The following is a 22,728-nucleotide window of genomic DNA, read 5'->3' as shown; positions in this document are numbered from 1 at the left end:
GTAACAACAATGTAAAGCCAATTATAATGCACAAAATCAATTACGTTGATGATGATTCATTTCAAATGATATATGAAAAGGCAAACTTAATATTTGCAAACTCCTCATTGATGTTTTTAATTTGGAATTTACTGAATTTGTTTTATTTCAGTTGTTACAGTCAGATCATTGGATTTTTTCTTAGTCTTTTCAGTCTGTCGTATGTGTGCGTGATGTTGATTGAATTCTGAAATTAATTTTGAAATTGCAATTTTCAGCTAGTGCAAAACTACGCAAAGAAGCCCACTCTGGAAAAGGTTTTTAGAACTTTGTTATCTTTGATTAAGCATATACGTACAGTCAACATAAAAATACAGTTTTTGTTTATTGTTCATATTAATCGTGCGTTTTGAATAAAAAAAAAATCGATATAGCGACTTATTTACACACTTCGAGATAAACGGGAATAATGATTGAACTCACATAATGTCCAAACACCTTGCTAAAACAGACCTGTTCTGTGCTTACGCAATCTACATATGTGTGCATTTTGTAAAGTGCAATGCTGGAAATACCATTGATACAACACATTAACCACTTTGAATAAACCATTTCTAGATTAATATCAAATGAGTTAAGGTGAACTAAAAAGACCACTTTTTGCACAAGTCAAACAATTTTGGCGTGGTTTCCATTCATGATCTTCTCAAAAAAGTTTACGTAACCACATCTCCCCTGACTTGCTTCTAATAAAATATAAATCGTTAGATTCAAACAGTTTTATATACGATTACACCAATTAATAGTTGGTTTGATGGAACTCTTTGCCTTTAATCTGGTTCTGTCTGCAAGCGTCTAGTGTACTCGGAAATCTCACAACAGGGGACATAACTGAACAAGCAACATGGATCTGAGATGGCTGGCTTTACTGTTTACGTAAGTAAATAAGGAAATTAACTCTACTAGTCTTCAAAGGATCTTGTAAATTTATGCTCCTGATTTTAAACTTTTTACTTGGTTGTCTAAAGTTTAAGTATACATGCTATTTAATGGCCTTGTTAGTCGGAAAACCTTAAACCGTCTCATTTTTCCATTTATTCATTCGCGGTATCTGCAAAGCTGTCGAAAACGCTTCTTTAATCATAGTCCAGATGTTTATCCTTTCCTAGTTTTCACATCTTTTTTGTCATGTTGAATTCTATCATTTATAATACTGCTGTTTAATTAATCAAGATTTTAGCACATGTCATATGTTTATTCAAAATGTCGGATTTTGTTTTAAGAACGGCTAGTATTTAGTGTACCAAGAAACATCATTAAAAATATATAATGGCATGTAAAAATATGCACTTATAGTATTAATATCTAATTTAATAAAAATTGTATACCGTTACCAACTAAAAGTATTATTTACTGAGAAATAAAATTAGTATGAGACACAAGTCCTATTAAACAAACAAATGAAGGCCATATTTAAAGTTTAAGTAGCTAATTTAACACATATACTTTTGCTGAAGGTTTATATTCACCATACAATTTTCAGCAAAAAAAAAATTATTCAACTTCTATTTAGTTGCACCCTATGTCATATAAAAGCTGAAAGTTTTAAAAATTTAAAAGACATATTTGTTAAGCAACAAGTGTCATAAGGAAATACCCATGTATTTATAATAATGTCTGGAGTGTTTAGTTTTGTCTATGTTAAATATTTTGAATCGATTGAAATTCATGATTAACAATATGATTTCTTTTATTTCATTTGCATATTGACGTTTCTACTAATCGAAATACGTATTACCATTTATTATGGCAATAAAAATATTTAACATATGATTTTTTATATGTGCAAATTTCAGTGATTTTTAAGTAAAAATAATAAACACGGTATATAGCGGTAGGCTTGAAATGTATTTCGTGCACCTGCTTCAAACAAATGATTTTCCCTAGAAATCTGAAGAATAAATTTTACAAGAACTAAATAAAAATAAAAAAATACAAAAAAGGCAGATATAACCATAACCGAACAAATTTAGTCAATATTAAGTGTCCGTTTCTGTAAGAATTGGGCAGTGGGTGAAACAAAGTATGAAAAAGAAGCATTATATTAATTAAATTTGCTATCAGATCGGTGGGTTGTTGAAACACCAGTCTACATAAAATTCAGTCATTGCCTATGGTAAGGTGGTTCATGGTGTAGAAAAACCCATGAGTATAATGATGCTTTTTTGGTCCACATATGTTATATTTTTATGTGCCAACATTCCTTTCTGTATTTAGAATTGTACGTTTGAGAAAACTACACTTTAAACCTCCCACTAAAATCACACAAAATCAAGAACAATAACTCTTGCAAAGTGCTAATTTCATGTGCAACATATGTATTTTTTATCTCCAAAGCGTAATAACCGAATGAAAAACTGAGACTGGTTATGGTGGTCTGTTTCTGAACAACAAATAAATAACATACCACTTACATTAATATTTCGAATTAAAGTATGCTGTACAATATCATAATGAGTTTTAAAATTCTGAAAATTTACATGTTTTTTTTTCATGTTCTGATGATAATGTTTATTTATTTCTAGTTGTTTTAACAGAACCCTTTCAGTCTTTATCGTTGGTTCGGTTAGATAGGTGTCGATTTCACAAAAAGTCGTAAGTGTGAAATTAATCGTAAATTATGACGTACCAATGCTATTTTAGGTTGTGATGTCATTACTTACGATCAACCTTACTCAACGCCAGGTTTTTGGTTTACCAAAGTTCAAAATGCGTTCAATTAATGTAAATGAACATTTCTTTTGTATTTTTTTGTCTCTTAATGGATATAAAGGGACTATACATACACTATTTGGTGGGTGACGAAATGTCTTCAGGGTTTGATTTAGACAGGTTTCACAGTAATTAACACTTTATCCAAAAACATTGGATCTGTTTTTCTTTTTTAGTGTTTCCATTGCTTCAAAAGAATTGAACAGAACCCACACCAACACAACTTATTCAAGGTGAGTACCATATATTGGACACCTTTTACATGAAGGTGCATTCAATGTGAGTACCATACTCTGAACATTTAAGTGGAGGTGCATTCAAGATCAGCACTATATACTGAACATTTACATGAAGGTGTATTCAAGGTGAGTACCATATACTGAACACCATTTTCATGGATGTGTTTTTTAAGTAGAAGCCTTTGTAAGAATCGAGCAAAGCCTGTTATTTGTGATACGCCCTAAAAAAGGCTACACATTTTGATTTTTGTTATTAAGTTGCTTTATATGTCTTTATGATGAAATATATAATTTTTCATTCAAACCTCTCTGCTCTTATGAGATAATCCGCATTGAAAATTCAACAGTTTCTGTTGAATTCTAGTGTTATTTATAGAGTTATCTCCCTTAATTTTGAATTCTACAGTACATTCTATATAATTCTTGTCTCCGAAGAACAAGCGTTAAATGAAGAACCACATGTTAATTTCTGTTTACTATAACAGTTTAAACAAATTACCAAAAATACAAATAAAATATTATTGAGGTTTTCCGATTATGACTTATCTAAATTGCGACTTAAATATGCAACTTGAATAACAAAATATTGAAAATATTTTATTGCCTCCAAACTGATTTATTCAACGGATAATAGTTTTCCTTCCCTCATTCGTCTACCCCGGACTTGACTTTTTATGAGCAACTCGGCGGGTGTTTCTAGAAAAGCAGAGGACGCTTACCCTACCGGTGCACCTGGTCCATGCTCCCAGTTTTTAGTGGAGTCCGAGTTGCTCATTTACTTTTGTTACTTTGTATGTATGATTTTAGTTACTTCATGTTCTTTGTTGTGTATGTCTGTTTTCCATGTCCGGTCTTTGTCCCTGGATTACATTCTTTTGATTACCGCTATAACCTTGGTTCCCTTGATTATTCCTCCACTTTTCTTATTGTGTTGTAGTACTCTCATGCTTGTATTGTCTCAAGTCAAGTAAAAGCATTATATACAACAAATAAAATGACACCTACATCTCGTAATTTGGAACGGAAGAAAAATAAAAATGAAATTAGAGAAAGGAAAGAAACTAACGATTAACGCAAGTCAAATGAATAGCATACAGACAAAAATTGAGAAAATCTTTTGACTTGGGAAGCACGAAACTAAAAAGATGCTGAATTCTTTTAAAATGGCTCAGTTATATATGTATGAAAGATTACTCGTAGCAGAATGATGCTAACGAACTGATTTTACGCTATGTATGTGGCAAATAAGTCAGCTTATATTGATATCTAATTTATAATTATACCATACACACGACGTCGACGATGTTATAGATGATTTTTAGCTTTGGGGAAAGTTAGCTATATTGGCTGTGGGAAATAGTGTATATGCTTTTCCTGGACGTAAAAATGCAGTGTTTAGTTGAAGAAATACAAAATTGCTGGTAACTTGTTCACTTATGTTGATAAATATAGAATTACCCACAATCTTGCAATATATAGAAAATACAGATCTTAAATTGGATATTGCGCAAGATTCCTTAAACTCATGTTGACGCAATGACATCAAATAATGCATCAAACAATGTTACATTCTAAAAAAAATATTTTACCCGGCCCAGGTCTCGATTTCACAAAAAGTCGTAAGTGTTAAGATGATCGTAAGTAATCACGTCATAAACTAAAATAGCATTGTGACGTCATGATTTACGATCAATTTCATACTTACGATTTTTTGTAAAACCAACGCCAGGTTCCTTAAAGAATCAGTGGAAATTAAATTTAAATTATTTCTCATGATTTTCTTATTTTATAGAGGACGAATATTCATTAAGAAGCAGGACAAGAACACAAGTTTGACAAAAGGTCTACGGTTTATGTAAGAACTTTAACTTATTAATAATAATAATATTATAATTTATAATATAATTCTTTAGTCCCAGGATCAATCTTATCAATTGATCCGGCAAGTCACTGCATGTAGGATCTAACAATACTCCATTCTTCATTCTCCCTTTGAATAATGCTTTCGAAATCATGAAAGATGAAATCTGATTGTCTTATTTGAAACATCTGGGTTTAATAAGAAGTTCCACTAACTTTGTACAATATTATATTACCATTACTATACATTGTATTAGTTTCTGACATTTGACATATGATGGTTGATCATACCACATATTTCTAGTAAATAAATGTAACGAATTTTCAAGATGGCTGTGAATGAACATGCTTTAGACATTTGATTGAAAAATAGAGTTTACTTTATTTCGAGATAATTATTAATAGTGGAAATCTTTTACATCATTTTTATATGTATTCATCACTTCACATACTATTAAATGACTGGTAAATGAAATTTATTTAATTTACGAGTTGCTCATTTACTTTTGTTACTTTGTATGTATATTTTAGTTTCTTTATGTTCTTTGTTGTGTATGTCTGTTTTCCATGTCTGGTCTTTGTCCCTGGATTATATTCTTTTGCTTTCTGCTAGAATATTGGTTCCCTTGATTACTCTTTAATAATATATAAAGATCACTTTACTGACATTCTTTCTTTTTTCAAAAAAAAAAAAAATTGGTATTCTCCTAACTTATTTTCTTCTTAATACTAACCCCCCAAATATTTCCTTTACAATTCTATAGAACTTTTTCCGCCCAATATCTCCCCTCGGAAAAAATTCTCGCCAATTTCACCTTGAACAAAACTTCAAAAAAATCAATGTTTGTAATTTTACCATACGAATTTTTAACTAAAAATATCTTGATATAATTTAAACAAACTATCAAATTAATTTACACCATTACCACTAATATTAGTTGATTAAAAAAACAAAAACAAAAACAAACGTATGTATGGCTTTAGTTTGTTCATTTTTATTAAGTAATTTGCATATTTTAACATTAAATGAAAACAATAGAATGAAACGTCTCCTGAAATCATGAATAACAATTATAGCATAGCTCAAGGAATTAGTGCTCTAGTACTCATAACGTGCATTTGGTGAGTTTGGTGCAAAGCGAAGAGGTTGATATTTAATGCTCTATGTATTTACTCAGGTCAAAAGGAATAATCAAAATTATTCAAAAGAATTGAGGAAGTAACTGTTAATTTGAAGCGTTTGCTCTGTATCAAAAAGTTTTGAACCTTGGTAAACATTTCAACGTTATACTCATCAGACATCTCATCTGATCCAAAAAGGAGAATATTTGAAGTCAGTTGAAGTGCTGAGATATGTTGTAAAATTACTTTAAATTTTCGTAATATATTTAAACGATTGTATGCTTTGGTTGTAATCATATCAATTTGACTATTCCACCCACCATTATAAGATATTGGAAGACCTAGGTGTTTATGCTGCTTAACTTGGGCGATGGTGTCATTATTACAGTACAAGTCTTTCTAGAGACGGTCATGCTTTCGGTTTTACGGGAATTGAATGTGACAAGCTATGTTTGACTTTGCAAGTAGACATAAAAGAAGCTTAGTGTAATAGGTATGATCTACCGTAATACAAAAAAAAAAAAAAAAAAAAAAAAAAAAAGAAAAGAAGAAAAAAGAAAAAAACATAAGTATTATTAATAGTATATATTTTTATTACATATAATAGACGCTGAATGACTTGACATGAACTTATTATGAAAAAAAAATGTGTTTGTACAATGTAACACTTAAAATGTAGAGTAGAATTATAGAACATTAAACATTACTATGCCAAAGAGCCTATAAATAGGCTTTTCATACTCCTGTACTTTGCCAAAAACTAAATATAGGCTTAGCAGCAGTTGTCTACACATTCAGCAATAATGTCATTGACGTCACAGTTCCGAACGTGATGATGCGTGGGGTGCGTGGCGTTCCCTACATAATCATTGGATTGTATAACTACTGGACGTTGGGTTAATGAAGAGGAAAGAAAGATAATAAGTTATTTAGAGGGAAAAAGGCGAATGCAGCAAGATAAAAACATCACCAAATGAATGAAATAGCTTTGACCAAAATCATATATCCTCACTGTCTGGAGATGGCTATAGCAATGATTTAATATCAAAAGATAACAACTAATACATTTGGATATTACACATATATGTTTCATTTGAATTTACGTACTATAAATCAATAAATTATACGTGGTTTCAATATTTGACAAAATCATAATTTAGTAAAGTGCTGGGATATTTAATAAAACAATGGAATTTAATAAAGAAAATTCCTTTCGTCATTACAACTATAATGACGTCGTGCTTAAATCTCAACGCATTACTTGTCATGCAATGTAAACTTATTCTACTAACCAAAACTTTATTTTTTTCCCCTTTCGCATGATAAGACGAAGGAAAGAACCATACACGTGCACTATCGCAGAATTCAATAGAAAGAAGCAATGAAAACGTACAGTAACCTTGTCGTGTTGAAATATAATATTAACGTGGGTGAAGTCAAGTGGAAAGTAATCCTGTGGTGTCATCCCTTAGCATATAGGCTCTCAATATTTCAGAAAAAAAAACTTGATGAAGGACCTATGGTAATAGGACATAACTCTTGAAATCATTGATATGTTTCTATCATATACAATTTTTCCAAATCAAGCTTTCATTTGAAACAGAATGAAATCAATACAAGTTACTTTGATGCTTACAAACATTCCGATGATTTGTAAGAGTTGTGTCACTTACCTTAGGTCTACTCCTTTAAATAACAAAAACATTAATCTAACAACCAACATTTGACAAAGTGTGCGACCACTTATGGAACGAACCATCTCCCTTATAATGATAATATAATGAAAATGGGTGGGGTGAATATGTCAAAGAGACAAGAATCCCACCGGGATGAGAAATTGTAAGCTCAAGGCCATCCATGGATCTGCAATGAATGACGAGAAAACCCTAACACAACTGGGCAGCTGCAGCTGGCCCCAAAACAACATTATACACAGATTCAGCGAAATAGTTGCCACTATGGGTTCCAGCAACTAAAAGTAAACTGAATCTATCCTACAAGTATATATGATCTGATGAACGGTAAAGAATATTTTTTAATTGTGTAAAACATCTTTATCATCTATGTAATAGTTTCAATAGATATTTTTTTCTTCATTTTACTAACTAATCCATTTCTCACTCCAGATTATCCATCTCTCATTTTCAATAAAAAATCAGTCCACACAATAACTGAATATGACAATGTTGAACATAGCACGATTTATTACGTAAAGAAATGGTTAGCATCTATGATAAACTGTCTCCTTTTTATCAAAACATTTCTGGAGAAGGGTGTCTTGAAAGATATTGGCGTCAATTTGAATGTATAAAATTAGTCTTAAAATATGACGTCAAAACTAAGCGTATTGCAACTTCATAATCTACGCTTAGTTTTGCACTAATTTTAGTGAAAATTGCCCAGGAATTGCTCAATGCTCCCCAAAACACATTAGGCCTAGTACACTTCTTATTTTTCTTCGTGCAGATTTTTGTGCATTATTTTGACTTCCTTTTTTAATTTGTTTTGGGGTCTTGTGTACAGATTTACGTATAAATGACACTTTTACTTTTTGTAAATCGCTTATTTTCAAAGCAGAATGGTACAGACACATATTAACTTATATTTATATACGTGTACTATATAGTACAGAAAAAAAGGTTTCAATGACTTTTAGCAATTCGACAGCCAGAGCCATTTCCATAGTAACCAATAACTTGTTTTACAAAATATTTCACGGGAGGAGACAATTGGTACCTTTGGTTTTCTTACCTCAACTGTATTGTCTAAAATATTGTTATATTCTTTGTTGTTATTATCATTCTTGGAAAGAAAATAGTTTTGTTCCACCCCCTCCAAAACAAATCTCTTGTAGTAGTTATCTGATGAAATGAATACTTAGTACCGACACTATAACATTCCTATACACCAAGGCATTTCAACTAAATCTATTACAAACATATTCATAGTTTTACATTAGTACAAAAAGTTCACATTTGTGACTCGTTTTTATTGCACTCTTTAAAGGGTCATTTTTTCTTCTGTAGTTAAAAATCTACAGAGTTAAATCAGAAGTTATTACCATAAATGAAACTATACTGAAAACTATCTTCTAGCAGCCCACCCCCCTCCAACCAGCCAAAAAAAAATTAAAATAATTCAGTGAATAACGTGTTTTTTTTTCTCGTGGGATCAAAGCCGGAAACTCCGGACTTGTCTCGTGTACTAAAAAGCTCAAGTTAAGGATATGATGTTAATATAATAATTCACCGAACTGATAATCATAAATCGGTAAGGGAGATATTAAATAATACTGTAACTAAAAAAATAATGATTAACTGGAAAAATGAAAGTAGAAATTATATGTTCCTGACTTGGTTTAGGCATTTCAAAGTGAAATGTTGGGTTATACTAGATTTTATGGCTAGCTGTACAAAATGTAGTATATGTATCTTTTACCTTGAAGAGGCAAAATGTTCGAAGCCAGTCATTTGTTCTTTAGCATTAATTTTGAAAAAGGACAACATATATCAATCATGGAAACAAAATAAGCAAAGAATGAAACAAATGATCGAGACTCAACGTGTATTCATCATTATTCAAATGGTTAAACAACTACTATAAACTATCATTTCAAGTCGAACTTATTACCATTACTATGTCTTCATTAGATTCGTGTTCCTATTCATGACAACAAGTCCCTTAATTTTGTCGAATTCAATCCAAGTTAAAATTCTTGTCAATTCAACAAACAAACATGATTGTTTTTGACATGTTAATATTTTTTTCTTAAAGTTGTTTTACAGATAGATTACCTAGAGAATTGACTTGTATTGTCTTATTATTTACATTTATAGTTATTCAAAATAACTCAAATCGCATCCCGGGTCTGACATTTGTCATTTTAGTAGAATCTTATGTTGCCTCCGTGTAGTTTGACAAAATAATAATAAATAGTAGTGCAATTTTGCTTCACGTCTCAATATAAATTTTGTTTAATAACTACATGGAAACCGTTTCTTGTTTGCAGTATCTCATTTGCCATTCGCCACTGAATGGAATTTAGTGAAACTTTCTCTGTGCATTTTTTACATATTCCCAATGTGCATGACTTACTTTTAAATTTTGATCCAAATCAATTTGAAGATGCATATTTTAAAATGATGGAGTAGGGGTATCAATTCCATGAGTTATTTAATTTCCGCTACATAATTAAACTAAAAATTATGATTTTTCAAAATTAATGTGCCATTCGCAAAAAAAAAAGGGGAGAACTTAGACTCCTTCATTGTTTTAAAAGGGTGAATTTTTCAAAGGTTTTACTATTGTCGCCTATAGGAAATAAATGGTACCGTCCTACCTTTAAAGTGGATAATTAATTATAAAATACAACCATTCTAAAAGTTAAATTGTCTCCGCAAAATAAGAACCATTTTAGCATGACATTATTCTGTATGACTCGGCAAATTCTGTATTCTGTAAAAATTATACCTGGAATACATTTACTTCTGAATAATCAGGAATATTTCACATGTGCAAGCATTATACACAGTAAAACAAAAGAGAAGACGAAGTTTATGTAGTATTTATGTACTTGATGGAGAAGAGTGTTCAATAAGTGCATCGACAGACCAAATTCTCATCAATCAAGTGCATCAACCTTACATTCCGTTTAAAAGATAATACAATATATATTATCATTAAATGACAAAAATAAATGAGGCTATTCCATGTTTTAAATGAATATGCAATTGTATCATGCACTTTTGCATTCAGACATTATACACACCATCGGTTTATCGTGTCCGATCGGAACTTGGGCCGAGGTTTATTTTTTTTCCACTGAAAGATAATCTTGAAACAATTAGCTACAATAAATTATTGTCAGTTTTTTCACAAACGTTCAAGTTATCTCAAATTCAACTGATTTATTCAGATTTGTGGTAGAATTAGCAAGTTTTTGTTTGTGACATCTGTCAACTTCTATCACTAAAGTAGAGCATGAAAAAATATAAACGTTTACATTGAATCATTTCGCGACTTTTGTCAAAGATTATCTAAATATTTAACACAGTTGCATCTAGTCAATTTTCTAAAGATGTTTTCACAAGCCTTCTTCAGTATGCTGTTCGATTAAGAGGGTCGTCTTTGATTTAATTTTTTTATTTTGGTATGTTAACTATATCTTGCGGCATGTAAGGAGGACTTACTGTGAAGCCCTTAAAAGATGTTGATAGATTTTGAGATAAAAGGCATTCAAATGGTGCGTCATACGATTTGGATAATTAATCAATGAAAAATCATCCACGTTTTTGGTTATTTTCAAAGAGGTGATCAAAGGGCTTTGAAACCCTGAAATCGTTTGCGAAATGGACTGAATTTCTTACAAATAATATTTTTTCTACCGTCGGATGTTAATTATCTGTAAAAATAATTAAACTTTTTTAAACATTTAAAACACTGTTTTAGGCCATCAGTCATTGAAAGGATTATAAAGATCGAGTCATGAATAGACTTATATACCCTTGATGTGCTTTTAAGATCAAAGGGTTTGGTTGACCAAATGTTTTTCTTTAGAAGTAAATTATTCAAATTCGCGTCAAATATCTGTGATGGTTTTGTTTTATAATAGTTCATACACAATTTTTAAATTTAAAATACGAATATGAAAAAAAGTAAGAACGGTTTTGTTTGACTTGGTTTACTTAGATCTTACAAGTATAATATACGTAGAAGGATTTGGAGAGATATTCAAACTTCAAAAGGAATGAAACTTACAAAAAAATTAATTAATTATCGACGAAATTAACAAAATTACTTGCGTTTCAATGGAAAGCACGTTATGTTTCTGACGTATAGAATACGTTTTGCCGATGTGTAAACGAAAATTATGACACTGTCATCTGTGAAAAAATTGCTTTTGATTTCCCGCCAAAAAGCGAAATATAAAAGCCTACAACAAAGCTTCATATACCAAAGGACTTATTTTGCGCTGTGTGGATACAGTAGCCGCTTTTACTTAGCGCAACAATAATTACTCATACAGATTCTTATTCTGGGCTCAAACGGGTAACTGGTGTACCTGATGACAAGACATTTATTTCAGGAATCAATAGGAAGGAATACACCAAGTATGTATACACAACCGCGATGATGCACCCGATACTATTTTTGGAATGCTATAACTTTACTTCCACTTTTTACGTATGTTTAAGCTTGGTGTTTATGGATGGTTATGATCTGTAACATGCTAAAATCACCATTTGGAAGTGAAGCATCATAAAGGCATCTATTCAGGGCTCATTAAATGTGTACAAATTGCACAATAACTGCAAAAAGGTGTTTCGTCATTGTGAATTACAGTGTTGGAAATTACATAGAACAATCCTTTACAATTTCATTGAATCAAAGAAGGGGTTTAGTAATTACTAAAACATTATCGAGTACATCGACCAACGTGTAAATAGGTGCAGTCTGGAAAAAAAGTGATTCGTATATGACGAATTTTACGTTAAATCAAATTACAAGTGAAATGGAATTTAACCGAGTATAAAAAGTTTTATTGCTTAGAGAAAGTGGGTGTTTTATCCCCGATTTATTGAAACAAGTGCGCCCCTAGCAATGACTTTTCAAAATTAAAAGATACAAATTTTACACCTTTTAAAGTTAATTTTCGCTTTTCACCTGTGAATTATTGGTTTGTACATTTGTGATGAAATAAACCAGCGACAGGGTCATTTAATTCTTTAATGGAATAGTGAATTAACATCAACAATAATAATAAAAGGTACCCAAATAAATATCTGACAAATTTAGTAAATAGGGGAGATATGGATCAAATTGAACAGACGAAAAGGCTGTAAATATCTTATTTGACTCCTAGTGACCGCAGAGTGTACACTAATTGAACCGGAGAAAATGACCATCGGAGGACGTTTCTAGGTTTTAGCCACTGGGCTGCGTGCGAAAAGCTCCAAATTGGTGTTGGCGTAAATCAGGCAATATAGCTTTAGCGTAAATCAATCTATTTGATTATAAATACCAAACGATATCATATGCATATCATCGGTGATTACGACAAATGGGAGGTTCCGAATATTTCATCGCTATTGATCCGAACGGATATAATTGATTTGGTGAAAATTTATTGGACATCGGTGTATAAGTGTCTTTATCAGAGTGATTTGTTCAGCCAAACAGAAAAAAAATAAAATCACGCTTCGTTAAAACTTCTCTAAAGAAGAAACATTGAGAAAAAAGCAAATGGATTCCGAAAGGTTTTTGTAATTTTATTGAACTTTGCTTTTCAAGGTTGAAGGAATTTTAAAAATCTGAACAGTCAATCAAATACTTAGGAGGCAGTGCTAGAAAAGTCAGGAATGTACCGAAAAACGTTATGACCGTTCGGATTTAAAATTCCGCGAAAAATGACATGTTAAATCACTGCTAATAAGTGATCTCGCATACAAATTAATAACTGTTGGTTATTCGTCACTTGTCAATTATTTTTATTATTTATTTATCATTTAATTATCAGCCATTAGTGTGAAGTCATGAGAAAAATCGCATAGTTCAAGAGTGAATGGAACAAATTGTGGATAGTGTGTGTATTCTTTGTATGCATGCAACTTGAATGAATTTTGTGTAATATTGCATCAACGACAAAAGAATGTCTGGAATTCCGTTTCCGGAATTGAAACCGTCATGATTTCGTTACTAAATGCAAGTCGTATAGGTCTGTAACGTCTGTCATATTCTGCAAAAAAATGGATAACTTTCATGGTAAATCTAAAAGTTGATTCGTAACAGAAGAAATTATGAGAAATTATCAAACTTTCAAAATTATCTAAAGAGAGTTCCATAAAATGCGAGTGTTGTTCCAGATTCTGTTATTGTTACCGATAATAATTCCTTTGTATGGAGGGGTTAAGAAGTCCAAACAAAAAGGGACCAGGTGGTGGTAAGTACAAAAACCAAACTTAGTGAGAAATTAATTTATCCTATTAAGTAATATGTTAAGTTACAGGAAACCTATTGCAATTGAAGACAGAGAGAGTCTTTAAATTAAAAAAAAATCTGGCCTACACAATATGAAGTGATAATGATTTGTTGAAAGAAACACAACAATCGCCTTACGGAAAAGCTTTAATTATGCAATGTAACAGGTCTCGAGAAACAAATCATACGCCTAAGACCTTGCTAATGTGTGGCAATTTCTAAATGAAGAGAAAGGGAAGTCCCATTGACATAATATCTCTATTAAGCTCCAATATTTCGTCTGTTTTACAAAGAACTTTTACCATAAAAGAAAGTCTATCTCTGCAATCGAAACCTAGGGTCAAATGTTGGCGTATATTTGTTGTGTGTGTTTTCGTTTTGATAAAACTATATTATCGCCTATATTTTAAATTTAAAAATCGTATTACTAGTAGCCGGTTATAGATTCAGGAGTAACTTTAATAAGGCAAAACAAAAAAAATATTTTTGTTTCCTGCTACCAGCAAGAAAAAAGAAATGGGATAGAAAGGTGGGGAAATATTTTTTTTTCTAAAAACATTATACATTGAGTGAATGGGAAAACAATCTGGACTGTAATAATGCTTGAGCCAAAATCCTCATAAAATGTTAAGAAGTAGGTGCAAAAAAATATGGTAGGTAGGATAGCAGGGAACAGACATATTACTTGTTTGATTCATGGTATGGTTGCACTTTAGTACAATGTAGTTACATGTACACCAAATGACTTTCTGATCATAGTCAATGGGTATGAACTTACTGCAGTATATGTACATTACTCTGTGTCACTAATAGTGCTGAACGAGTGTTTATTTTAAAATATACCTATGTCATAAGAAGTCGGCTTTGACTTCGCTCTTTCAGACTTTAATTGTTTCCGTATTACTTATATTGTACCCATCTTACTACGGCGAAGACAAAATGCAGATTTGGGTATATCTTACCACCTTATAGCAGACCGTAGTGAAAGAAGATTTGTGGCTTTCATTGAGTTACAGTATATGTCTAGTGAAATCATTTAGAAGTGCGTGTCTTAGCCACAAAAAAAATACTGAAAATGCAAAAATCATTAGATGTGATGACGATTGAAAGTTTCAATGTCAGTAAAGAGCATGTACCTACACATGCATTTTGAAAGGAAAATAATTTCTTAAAAGTCAGAACTTTCCGCTCTCACAATATACATAAAAAGCCAGATTGTCTACTATATATTTTCACCTATGACCTTTGATTCAGTACTTACTTACCGTTTATCACTTAATCAGGAAATAAAGATATTATAGAAATTCAAGCTATTGTTATAGATATTGCAGGTGAATTATTTGTCCATAAGACCAATCATACATGTACATGTATGGGTGGGGATGACCCTTCAACTTCAAGTTGTATGTAACACTTACAACATGCATTACACCTTTTTACTCTTGAGGCTAGTTTTACGTTAGAGTATGAGTTGTTTAATCTCAAATATTTTCATGATGTAATTTTTCATTCACCCATAGCGTCTCAGTTTCAGTTAAACATCACTATTGTTTTTGCCCTACTTGCTCACGATCATAACTTTATTTTTAAAGATACTTTCACAACTAGTAGTAAAATATGATTTACACGGGAAAATAGAAATATATAAAATTTCGTGTCTTCCTTCATTTAGAAAGTTAATGGAGCGATCACAAAAATTGATATTTGAATAAAATTTTCACGTCTAAACGAATGAAAATTGTAATCAAATAATCAAACTCTGTAACGGCAATGTTTTCATCTACAAGTAAACATGTCATTTTCATAATAAACCATTCGTTTTCGTTATTACTAAAACGTTTTGAATTGCTCATTTATTTTGCTTCGGGATGTTAACCGCAACCTCTTTTGTATCTTTCTAATATTTTATTACTTAATCATTTATTTTGAATTTAAAACGAATTGACAACAACGAGAAGAGATAGAAAAAAAAAACCTGAATAAATAAGTGGTTTAGGTTTGTGGCTAAACATTTTGTTGAATGTGGACTTGAGTTACAACTTCAATAAGTTATGTCGATTTTGTCGAAAATATTTCTTCTACATAGTTATAATTTAGAAATCAGAGTTTGAAAGATTAGATAATAGGAAGTTCTTGAATACCCGTTAAAACAGTATTTCAGTCTGAATAGCTAAGCAAACACATTTTCGCACACAATTATACTTAATATATATTTTTGTATATTCACACAATGGGGAAACTGCAGTTTCAGTGAAGAAACTTCAAGTGTATGGCTGTTTGAAAAAAAGTTAACCCCCCTTCCTTAAAAAAAAATTACGTAAAACCACCTGTTTTACATGTGATCTTGACTCAATTCACGGGAATATTGAGAGAGTTATTCTTTAAATAATTATGTACACTTGCGGAAATGGGGGGAGGGGGAGGGGTGGCGACATGAGTTCAGACTTATTATGTGTTTAAATCACCCAAGTTATTTTTTTCTAACCTAATGCTACTCATTTGGTTGGTGCTCGTGGGCATTTCCACGTATTTTCGCTCTTCTGTAGAATTAAGCTTTTATGAAGCAAACATTACCCTTTCTTTTATTTCATTTTCAATCAAAATAATTGTACATAAAGAATTAATAATAAAAAAAGCTTTTCTCAAAGTATTCAATTCTTGACTTAAATATTTGTTAAAAACGTTGCTGGTTCTAAATTCCAACCAGCTACATGTCCTTTCGAGAAAAGCAGAGAACAAAGTGACTTGTACATTTTTTCTACATTAGAAATAAAGTATCACCCAAAACATAAACGTGGAGTAACTAACTGAGTTAAAATTTATTTCCAGTTTAAAAATACCGAAGATGAAAATGAAATTAAAAGTAAAAACCTTTGCTTGAAGGTATAAAGGTACTTTTACAATTAAACATGATACATATACATGAATGTACAAGTTTGTGACTACTAATAGTCAAATGTAAGTTTGAATTTACATGTTTATCAAATCACTTCTAAACCATACTTCCACTTCAGATTTGAATATAAAACAGGCTCGTTTTATTTCTCATTCCATATTTATAAAAGACATTGCTATCCATAAAGCCGCGTTTTTCTTACAATGACATTTCCTGGATAAATTTATTTCAAAATACTTTATTTTAGGGGTATTGAAACGTATCCTACATTTCTTGCAAAGACTTATATTTATACAGTTTTATAGACAGAAATATTCTTAGGAAATATCAGAAAAAAGGTGCGAATGTCTTGATAAGAAAATATACATGTAGATATCCAATTAATAGTTATAATGGTTAAACTTACGAGCTTACATGTACAACATATATTTAATAAATTTGGTTTCCTAAGTAAGTTCTGTATATATGTATTGCATATCTGTGGTTGGTCTTTTTGTGGTGTTTGACTCTGTAGAGTAAAGGTCGTCTCTTGTTTTTAAACTTATATGCAAGTTTCAGTTCTTCTATACAAGACCCCGCTTTTTATGCTTATACAGTTGAATCAACCTAATCCGACAAAAATTTTTTTTAAATAAACATAGATAGGATGATAAAAAGACACGAATTTAAGAACCGATATAAAGTGTCAGAATTGTTATACCACAAGCTGTTGATTCGACAGGTTCCCCTGCATAACTCCGCATGAACTTTTATGAACAGATCTATCAATAAATAAACTCGTTTGAACCAATGACTGTCAGAATTTCTGGAAAATTTGTCTAGAAACTTTGCCAAACAGACATGGCATCATTTATAATTTTGCTCTACTTTGGCAAACTATCAGTGGGGGAGGGCTCATGCTAAATTATGACTTCCACTTGCATATTCCAATCAAAATATTAGCAATTCTTTTAACCCTAGCGAACCTCAAATGCCTCAAAAAGATTTCTTCGCGTATCATAAGAGATCGATTTCCTCAACAGAGTTGTATTAAGTGGTTCTTAATTGTGTGAACAACGTGATACCGGCTTTAAAATCAAACCAACCAATCAAATTCAACTGCAGAAAAATCTCTATTAGACAGATGTTTAAAAGTTTATAAACATTAATTCTTTCTTCGTATTTTTTTTCTGAAATGTTCTTGTTTGGTTGGATAAAAATCATATCATTAAATGTAAAATTCATATCAAAAATTTCCAATGGATATTAGATTTGTCTGTTATAAGGTGAACTGACGCTATGTGATTGGTAATGCACACAGTGAAAAAGTGGTGCACTGTTTTAAGTATGTATCTCGAGGTTGTAACAACATGTTAATGCTAGCACCTGTTTCCAAAATTTTATTGTTATTTGTTCGTTATCTGACCTTGAATGAAGAAATTAAAGATTAAAAAATGACGAGAAGAACAAGATCTAAAAGAGCATGTACATGTACATGTATAAATATCATGTACATTGTAGCAGCAAAGAACATGACATGTGCGCTGTATTCAGCAAAGAGAAAACATAACAGCTGTAGAGTTTACACATTTAAATGAAAAATCTGAACTACATGGATCAAGCAATGAAAAGTGACCTAGACATCCCTTTTGACTTTGGAACTAAGACCAACCTTTTTACAATACCTAACGGATGATGCATACATACGGAATATCGTTGGTTTCAATTGCGTTTTAGCATTAGGAGAATGTCTTACAACACTAATTGTTACGTTATCTAACTGTTTTACTATCAATCGATCTAGAGTGATTTAACGGACACCATTCAATTGTTGTTGTTTATTAATTATACTGTTTAGCCATTAAACAAGATCTTTAACTTTAAAGTTAAAACGCACTTATCACACTTTAAATCTATTCTTGAGATAAAGGGGCGTAACTTCTCATTAACGTGTGAACGTTATTAAATAATTACCCCGGAAATAGCCGTAGAATTGTATTAACGGTAAAGAAACCACACAAGTTAATTGTTTCAAGGGTTGTTAGTTGTGATCTGAACAACTTTTCATCCGTGTAATACTTTAAATCCAAGTCAACTAGATCGGTTTCACGGCGGTCGTCTTAAATTTCGTGTTTTAGCGACAAATTGACTAATTTGAACTGATAAATGCTTGATAGGCACTGTTGTTTTGTTTTTGTCCCGTCGTAAAAATAACTGTAAATCAAACAAAACAGCTTCTTACCTTTGATGTCCTGGTGAAAACCGAACGAAAGTTTTTTCTCAAAGAGTACATGTTAAATTTAATCCCTATACATTCAGAATGAACCTTGCTACATTGAATCACTGGCTTTGGTTACATTTGAAACACTCTGAAAAATTCACCATTTTCTATATATATTCAGAATCTACCCAGTCATCTACGTTTTGTGTTGTACCATCACGTTTCAGACATTTTTCATTGAAATATTCCTGCTAAAACCCTAAACGAACGTTGTAAGAAATAGAAATGAATAAGAAAACAAACCCAAACCAACAGAAGTTTATATATTTCGTATTCTAGAATAGATATCTGCAGCTTTTTGAAGATGATCCCAGGTCAATTTTTCCTTTGAAATATTTCCCCTGGCACCGTGATAAATAGCTACATCAATCGGCCAAATTTCTTTATAGTTCCCAATCTAATTACAACATCAAAGAAAACCGATACCTTTACAATAAAATATCAATCAAGGATAAAACGAATGTTTGCTTTTTTAAGCCCTCTTTCATTGCTATTTTACCAGTTATTTTTCTTTGCATCTCAAACAACTTGCAGTACATCTTAAGCCGCTTCAATAGAGTGCGTATGTTTTGATGTTTCGTTGCCAGTGTTCACTATAAAGGCTTTCTTCTTACTACAGGCTTGGTCTTCAAAGGTGCTGCATCCATCTAAGATCTTTTGCATGTGTTGTAAAGTATTAATGTTAAAGATACCATCATAATGACTTTTGTTGTAGTGCACTTCAAATTTTTACCACAAGAAGATTGAATAGACCGTGGAAAATTTATTTAGAAGTGGAACATAGAGGTGTGACTATCATGTAGTGACTTTCGTGGCACCAATGTTGCGGAGACTTGTAAATTATTTTCCTATTTCAAAGAGAATGGCGATTGATAGTCACTACTTCCTCCCAAGCCCACTTCATCATTAAGATATACTGTACAGTGGTGCGTCATAACAGAATTCATAATATAAATTGCAATCTGCTAATAGCGTATATAAGTCTCGTCATGTGACCCCGTGATTTCACAAGAATGGATCCTAGTCTACCATTCAAAAGCATGGAGATTTGTCATTTAGAGACCGTTGAGTTCAATGTTAAGGGCAAAACATTTTTTGAATAATGAATACGATAAAAAATGACAAATATCTATTTCTACATGATAAAGGTATTAAGAAAAAACAGAAGATTTTGCATTGTTATACAGCGTTTCGAGTACCCGGAAGTAAACAGTAAAATACAGATGGGTCTTCGGTTTTCAATACGTTCTACGTCGAAAATTCCGGTATAGAAAATTAAACTAGAACGAGACTTACATACCCTATTTGGTGGCATGTCCGTCAATGTCAATAGGCCCATGAGGAGCACCATATTACAAAGTGATAAAGCTTGATTATTAATGTCGCCCTAGAACAACATTGGTCGCTCAGTTTATAAAACGGGCTCTTTCTGGAATACATATAACAAATACATGCATGCAAAATGACAAAAATCCAGTGTCATATCAAATATTATAGGTATTCTTCTAAAAGTGCCATGACATCCCTCTTCAATATTTTCTTTATTCTGATTACTATGGATCTGGTATTGCTGCAGAACTTCAACATTGAAGTGAATTTAATAATCGTATACAAGTTGGTGATTCTAGCCACCAACATTTTTGTCACGAAATCAAACAGTGGTCAAATACGTACATCGAGATGCAAACTACCGTGGAAAAATAAAATTAAAGTAGTAAGTAGCATTTGTGATCGATTAAGTATATAGATCCTACCCTCTTCATTGATGAAATGATTGCTCCCGTAGTCTGATTTACAACTTCGAACATGTGCAATGTATATTACATGTTGAAAATTTTCGCAGCTTCCAAATGGACTTTCTACAATGAATAGATGAGAATACACCTTTAAATTTGACATCATATGAGTTGCTCAGTATTGTTGCAATAAAAGCAAAGGACACACACCATCTATACTCGGCGTCACATAAATAACATACTGTTAAAATTTGAATAAAAATATTTTCTACGACTTTATTGACACCTACCGTCGTTTAAATTGTCTTAAATGACTTGCTCATTCGTTTAGCCAAACGGCTTCTCCCTAAACATTGAATCGTTAAATTCCGGTCAGATTTTAATTCTAGGTGGCAATATTTACATTGTAAAAAGTCGGCCATGTTTACAGTGATCGGGTTGCTAGGAGATGTTGTTTACGTTTAAATGGTTTGTCCAAAAACCGAAGAACCCAGAATGCAATTCGGCGTTATTTCGGATATCTCGGATTTATTTTACGCGAACAACGTAAAATACCGAGAAGTTGATCAAGCAGACGATTGTCACCGGAGTTCGACGGGAACTTACGCACTTCGTTTGTGAACAAATCGTCCCGTAAAAACCAACATGGCGGATATTAGTATGGGATTTTCCCGTAAGGATTTGTTACGCATGATTTAAGCTAATAAGCGACTTGTTTTTGAGAAGCTGTTTGGCTAAACGAATGAGCAAGTCATTTAAGACAATTTAAACGAAGGTTGGTGTCAATAAAGTCGTAGAAAATATTTTTATTCAAATTTTAACAGTATGTTATTTATGTGACGCCGAGTATAGTACATGACGTACATGACGCTTAAATTATGAATATCTGTATGTTTTGTTGAAATTCTCTATAAATTTTTCTTTAAAGTCGTGTATTTAACATTCGTTGCTTCATATAAGCAGCCAATAATTTCATTATTGCTGAATTGCAGCCATTGTCGAAGTAGAAATGCATAACTATATTTATATTTTTTTTTGGAAAACGAATGTTCAAACCTCACGATCCGCCATTCAAAATATTCGAGAATGCCGAGGTCCACTATGACCTCATGTACTTAGCATTCCGACCATTCCTACGTAGTATTACAACTCATCATATGTAACAATCGCCTAACCTCAGCCTCATCCGGGGATGTTTTACCTTAATTGTCCTGATGATTGTGTCACGTGGTGCGAAGGCGGAATTGTTTGTTTATGCTTCTGGTCAGGTGTCAATTTCAATTAAAGTTGTCTAAACGAGGTTTTGATAGGAAAAATATGCTGTCGCTTTAAGTCAAATATGTTATTAGATATTATCAATTTTATTAAGTGTCAACATAAGGATATTGTCCTCGATAGTTGTTGGATGGGCAACAAAAGTAAATGAACCGTCATCAGGACAATTTACTGCAAATCTAACGAACACAGTAGACCTGGGTGGCCGATAGTAATGTGAACTATTTTATGAAAAATCTTGTACTTGCTACCCGATTTTTGAATGATTTTTTTTGTTTTGCCTTTCAATCTTTTCCTTACTCCATAAGGCTTTTTGTGCTGACCCGAATAATTCAGTCGTTATATTGCGTTCTCCAAGTATTAACGAAATCGGATATTGTGCTGGGTTATTCCAGTAAATTTTTGCTGGTATCTTGTGGTTGTCACAGTAAAATAAATGTTTGAACTTAGTAAAGTTAATTCAATTTGACTTTCACCATAAATGAAAAATCTAATGTAAAAATATATTTATAACATTGTTACCTTCCTTAAAATGTACAAGTATGCCAATCACCCTGGCTTTCTCTGCAAATAAGCCGTTAGCAAAACACGTCACAGATAAGAGATGCTATA

The 22,728-nt window shown here is 31.9% G+C and overlaps 1 protein-coding gene across 4 annotated transcripts in view; it reads left to right on the top strand.

Moving 5' to 3' along the window:
- The first annotated feature begins 794 nt into the window (after positions 1-794).
- The window catches only part of LOC148599343 (protein Wnt-1-like), a 43,622-nt gene continuing 21,688 nt past the window's right edge, over positions 795-22,728 (top strand). For 2 of the 4 annotated variants that reach the window (XM_088557307.1, XM_088557306.1), the window contains exons 1-3: positions 795-915; positions 2,928-2,984; positions 4,783-4,845. In XM_088557307.1, coding sequence (XP_088413433.1) covers positions 884-915; positions 2,928-2,984; positions 4,783-4,845 — 152 coding nt within the window. In that variant the 5' untranslated portion in view covers positions 795-883. Of the gene's footprint in view, positions 916-2,927; positions 2,985-4,782; positions 4,846-11,580; positions 13,912-22,728 lie in introns of those variants that run through there. The other 2 variants (XM_088557309.1, XM_088557308.1) reach the window with 2 other exon arrangements.

This window comes from Perna viridis, chromosome 13, assembly GCF_037379345.1.
Source record: "Perna viridis isolate PV_CMFRI_1.1 ecotype Kerala chromosome 13, ASM3737934v1, whole genome shotgun sequence".
Taxonomy (NCBI): domain Eukaryota; kingdom Metazoa; phylum Mollusca; class Bivalvia; order Mytilida; family Mytilidae; genus Perna; species Perna viridis.
Note: the sequence above shows the minus strand (reverse complement) of the source record. Positions and strands in the feature narration are given on the sequence as shown.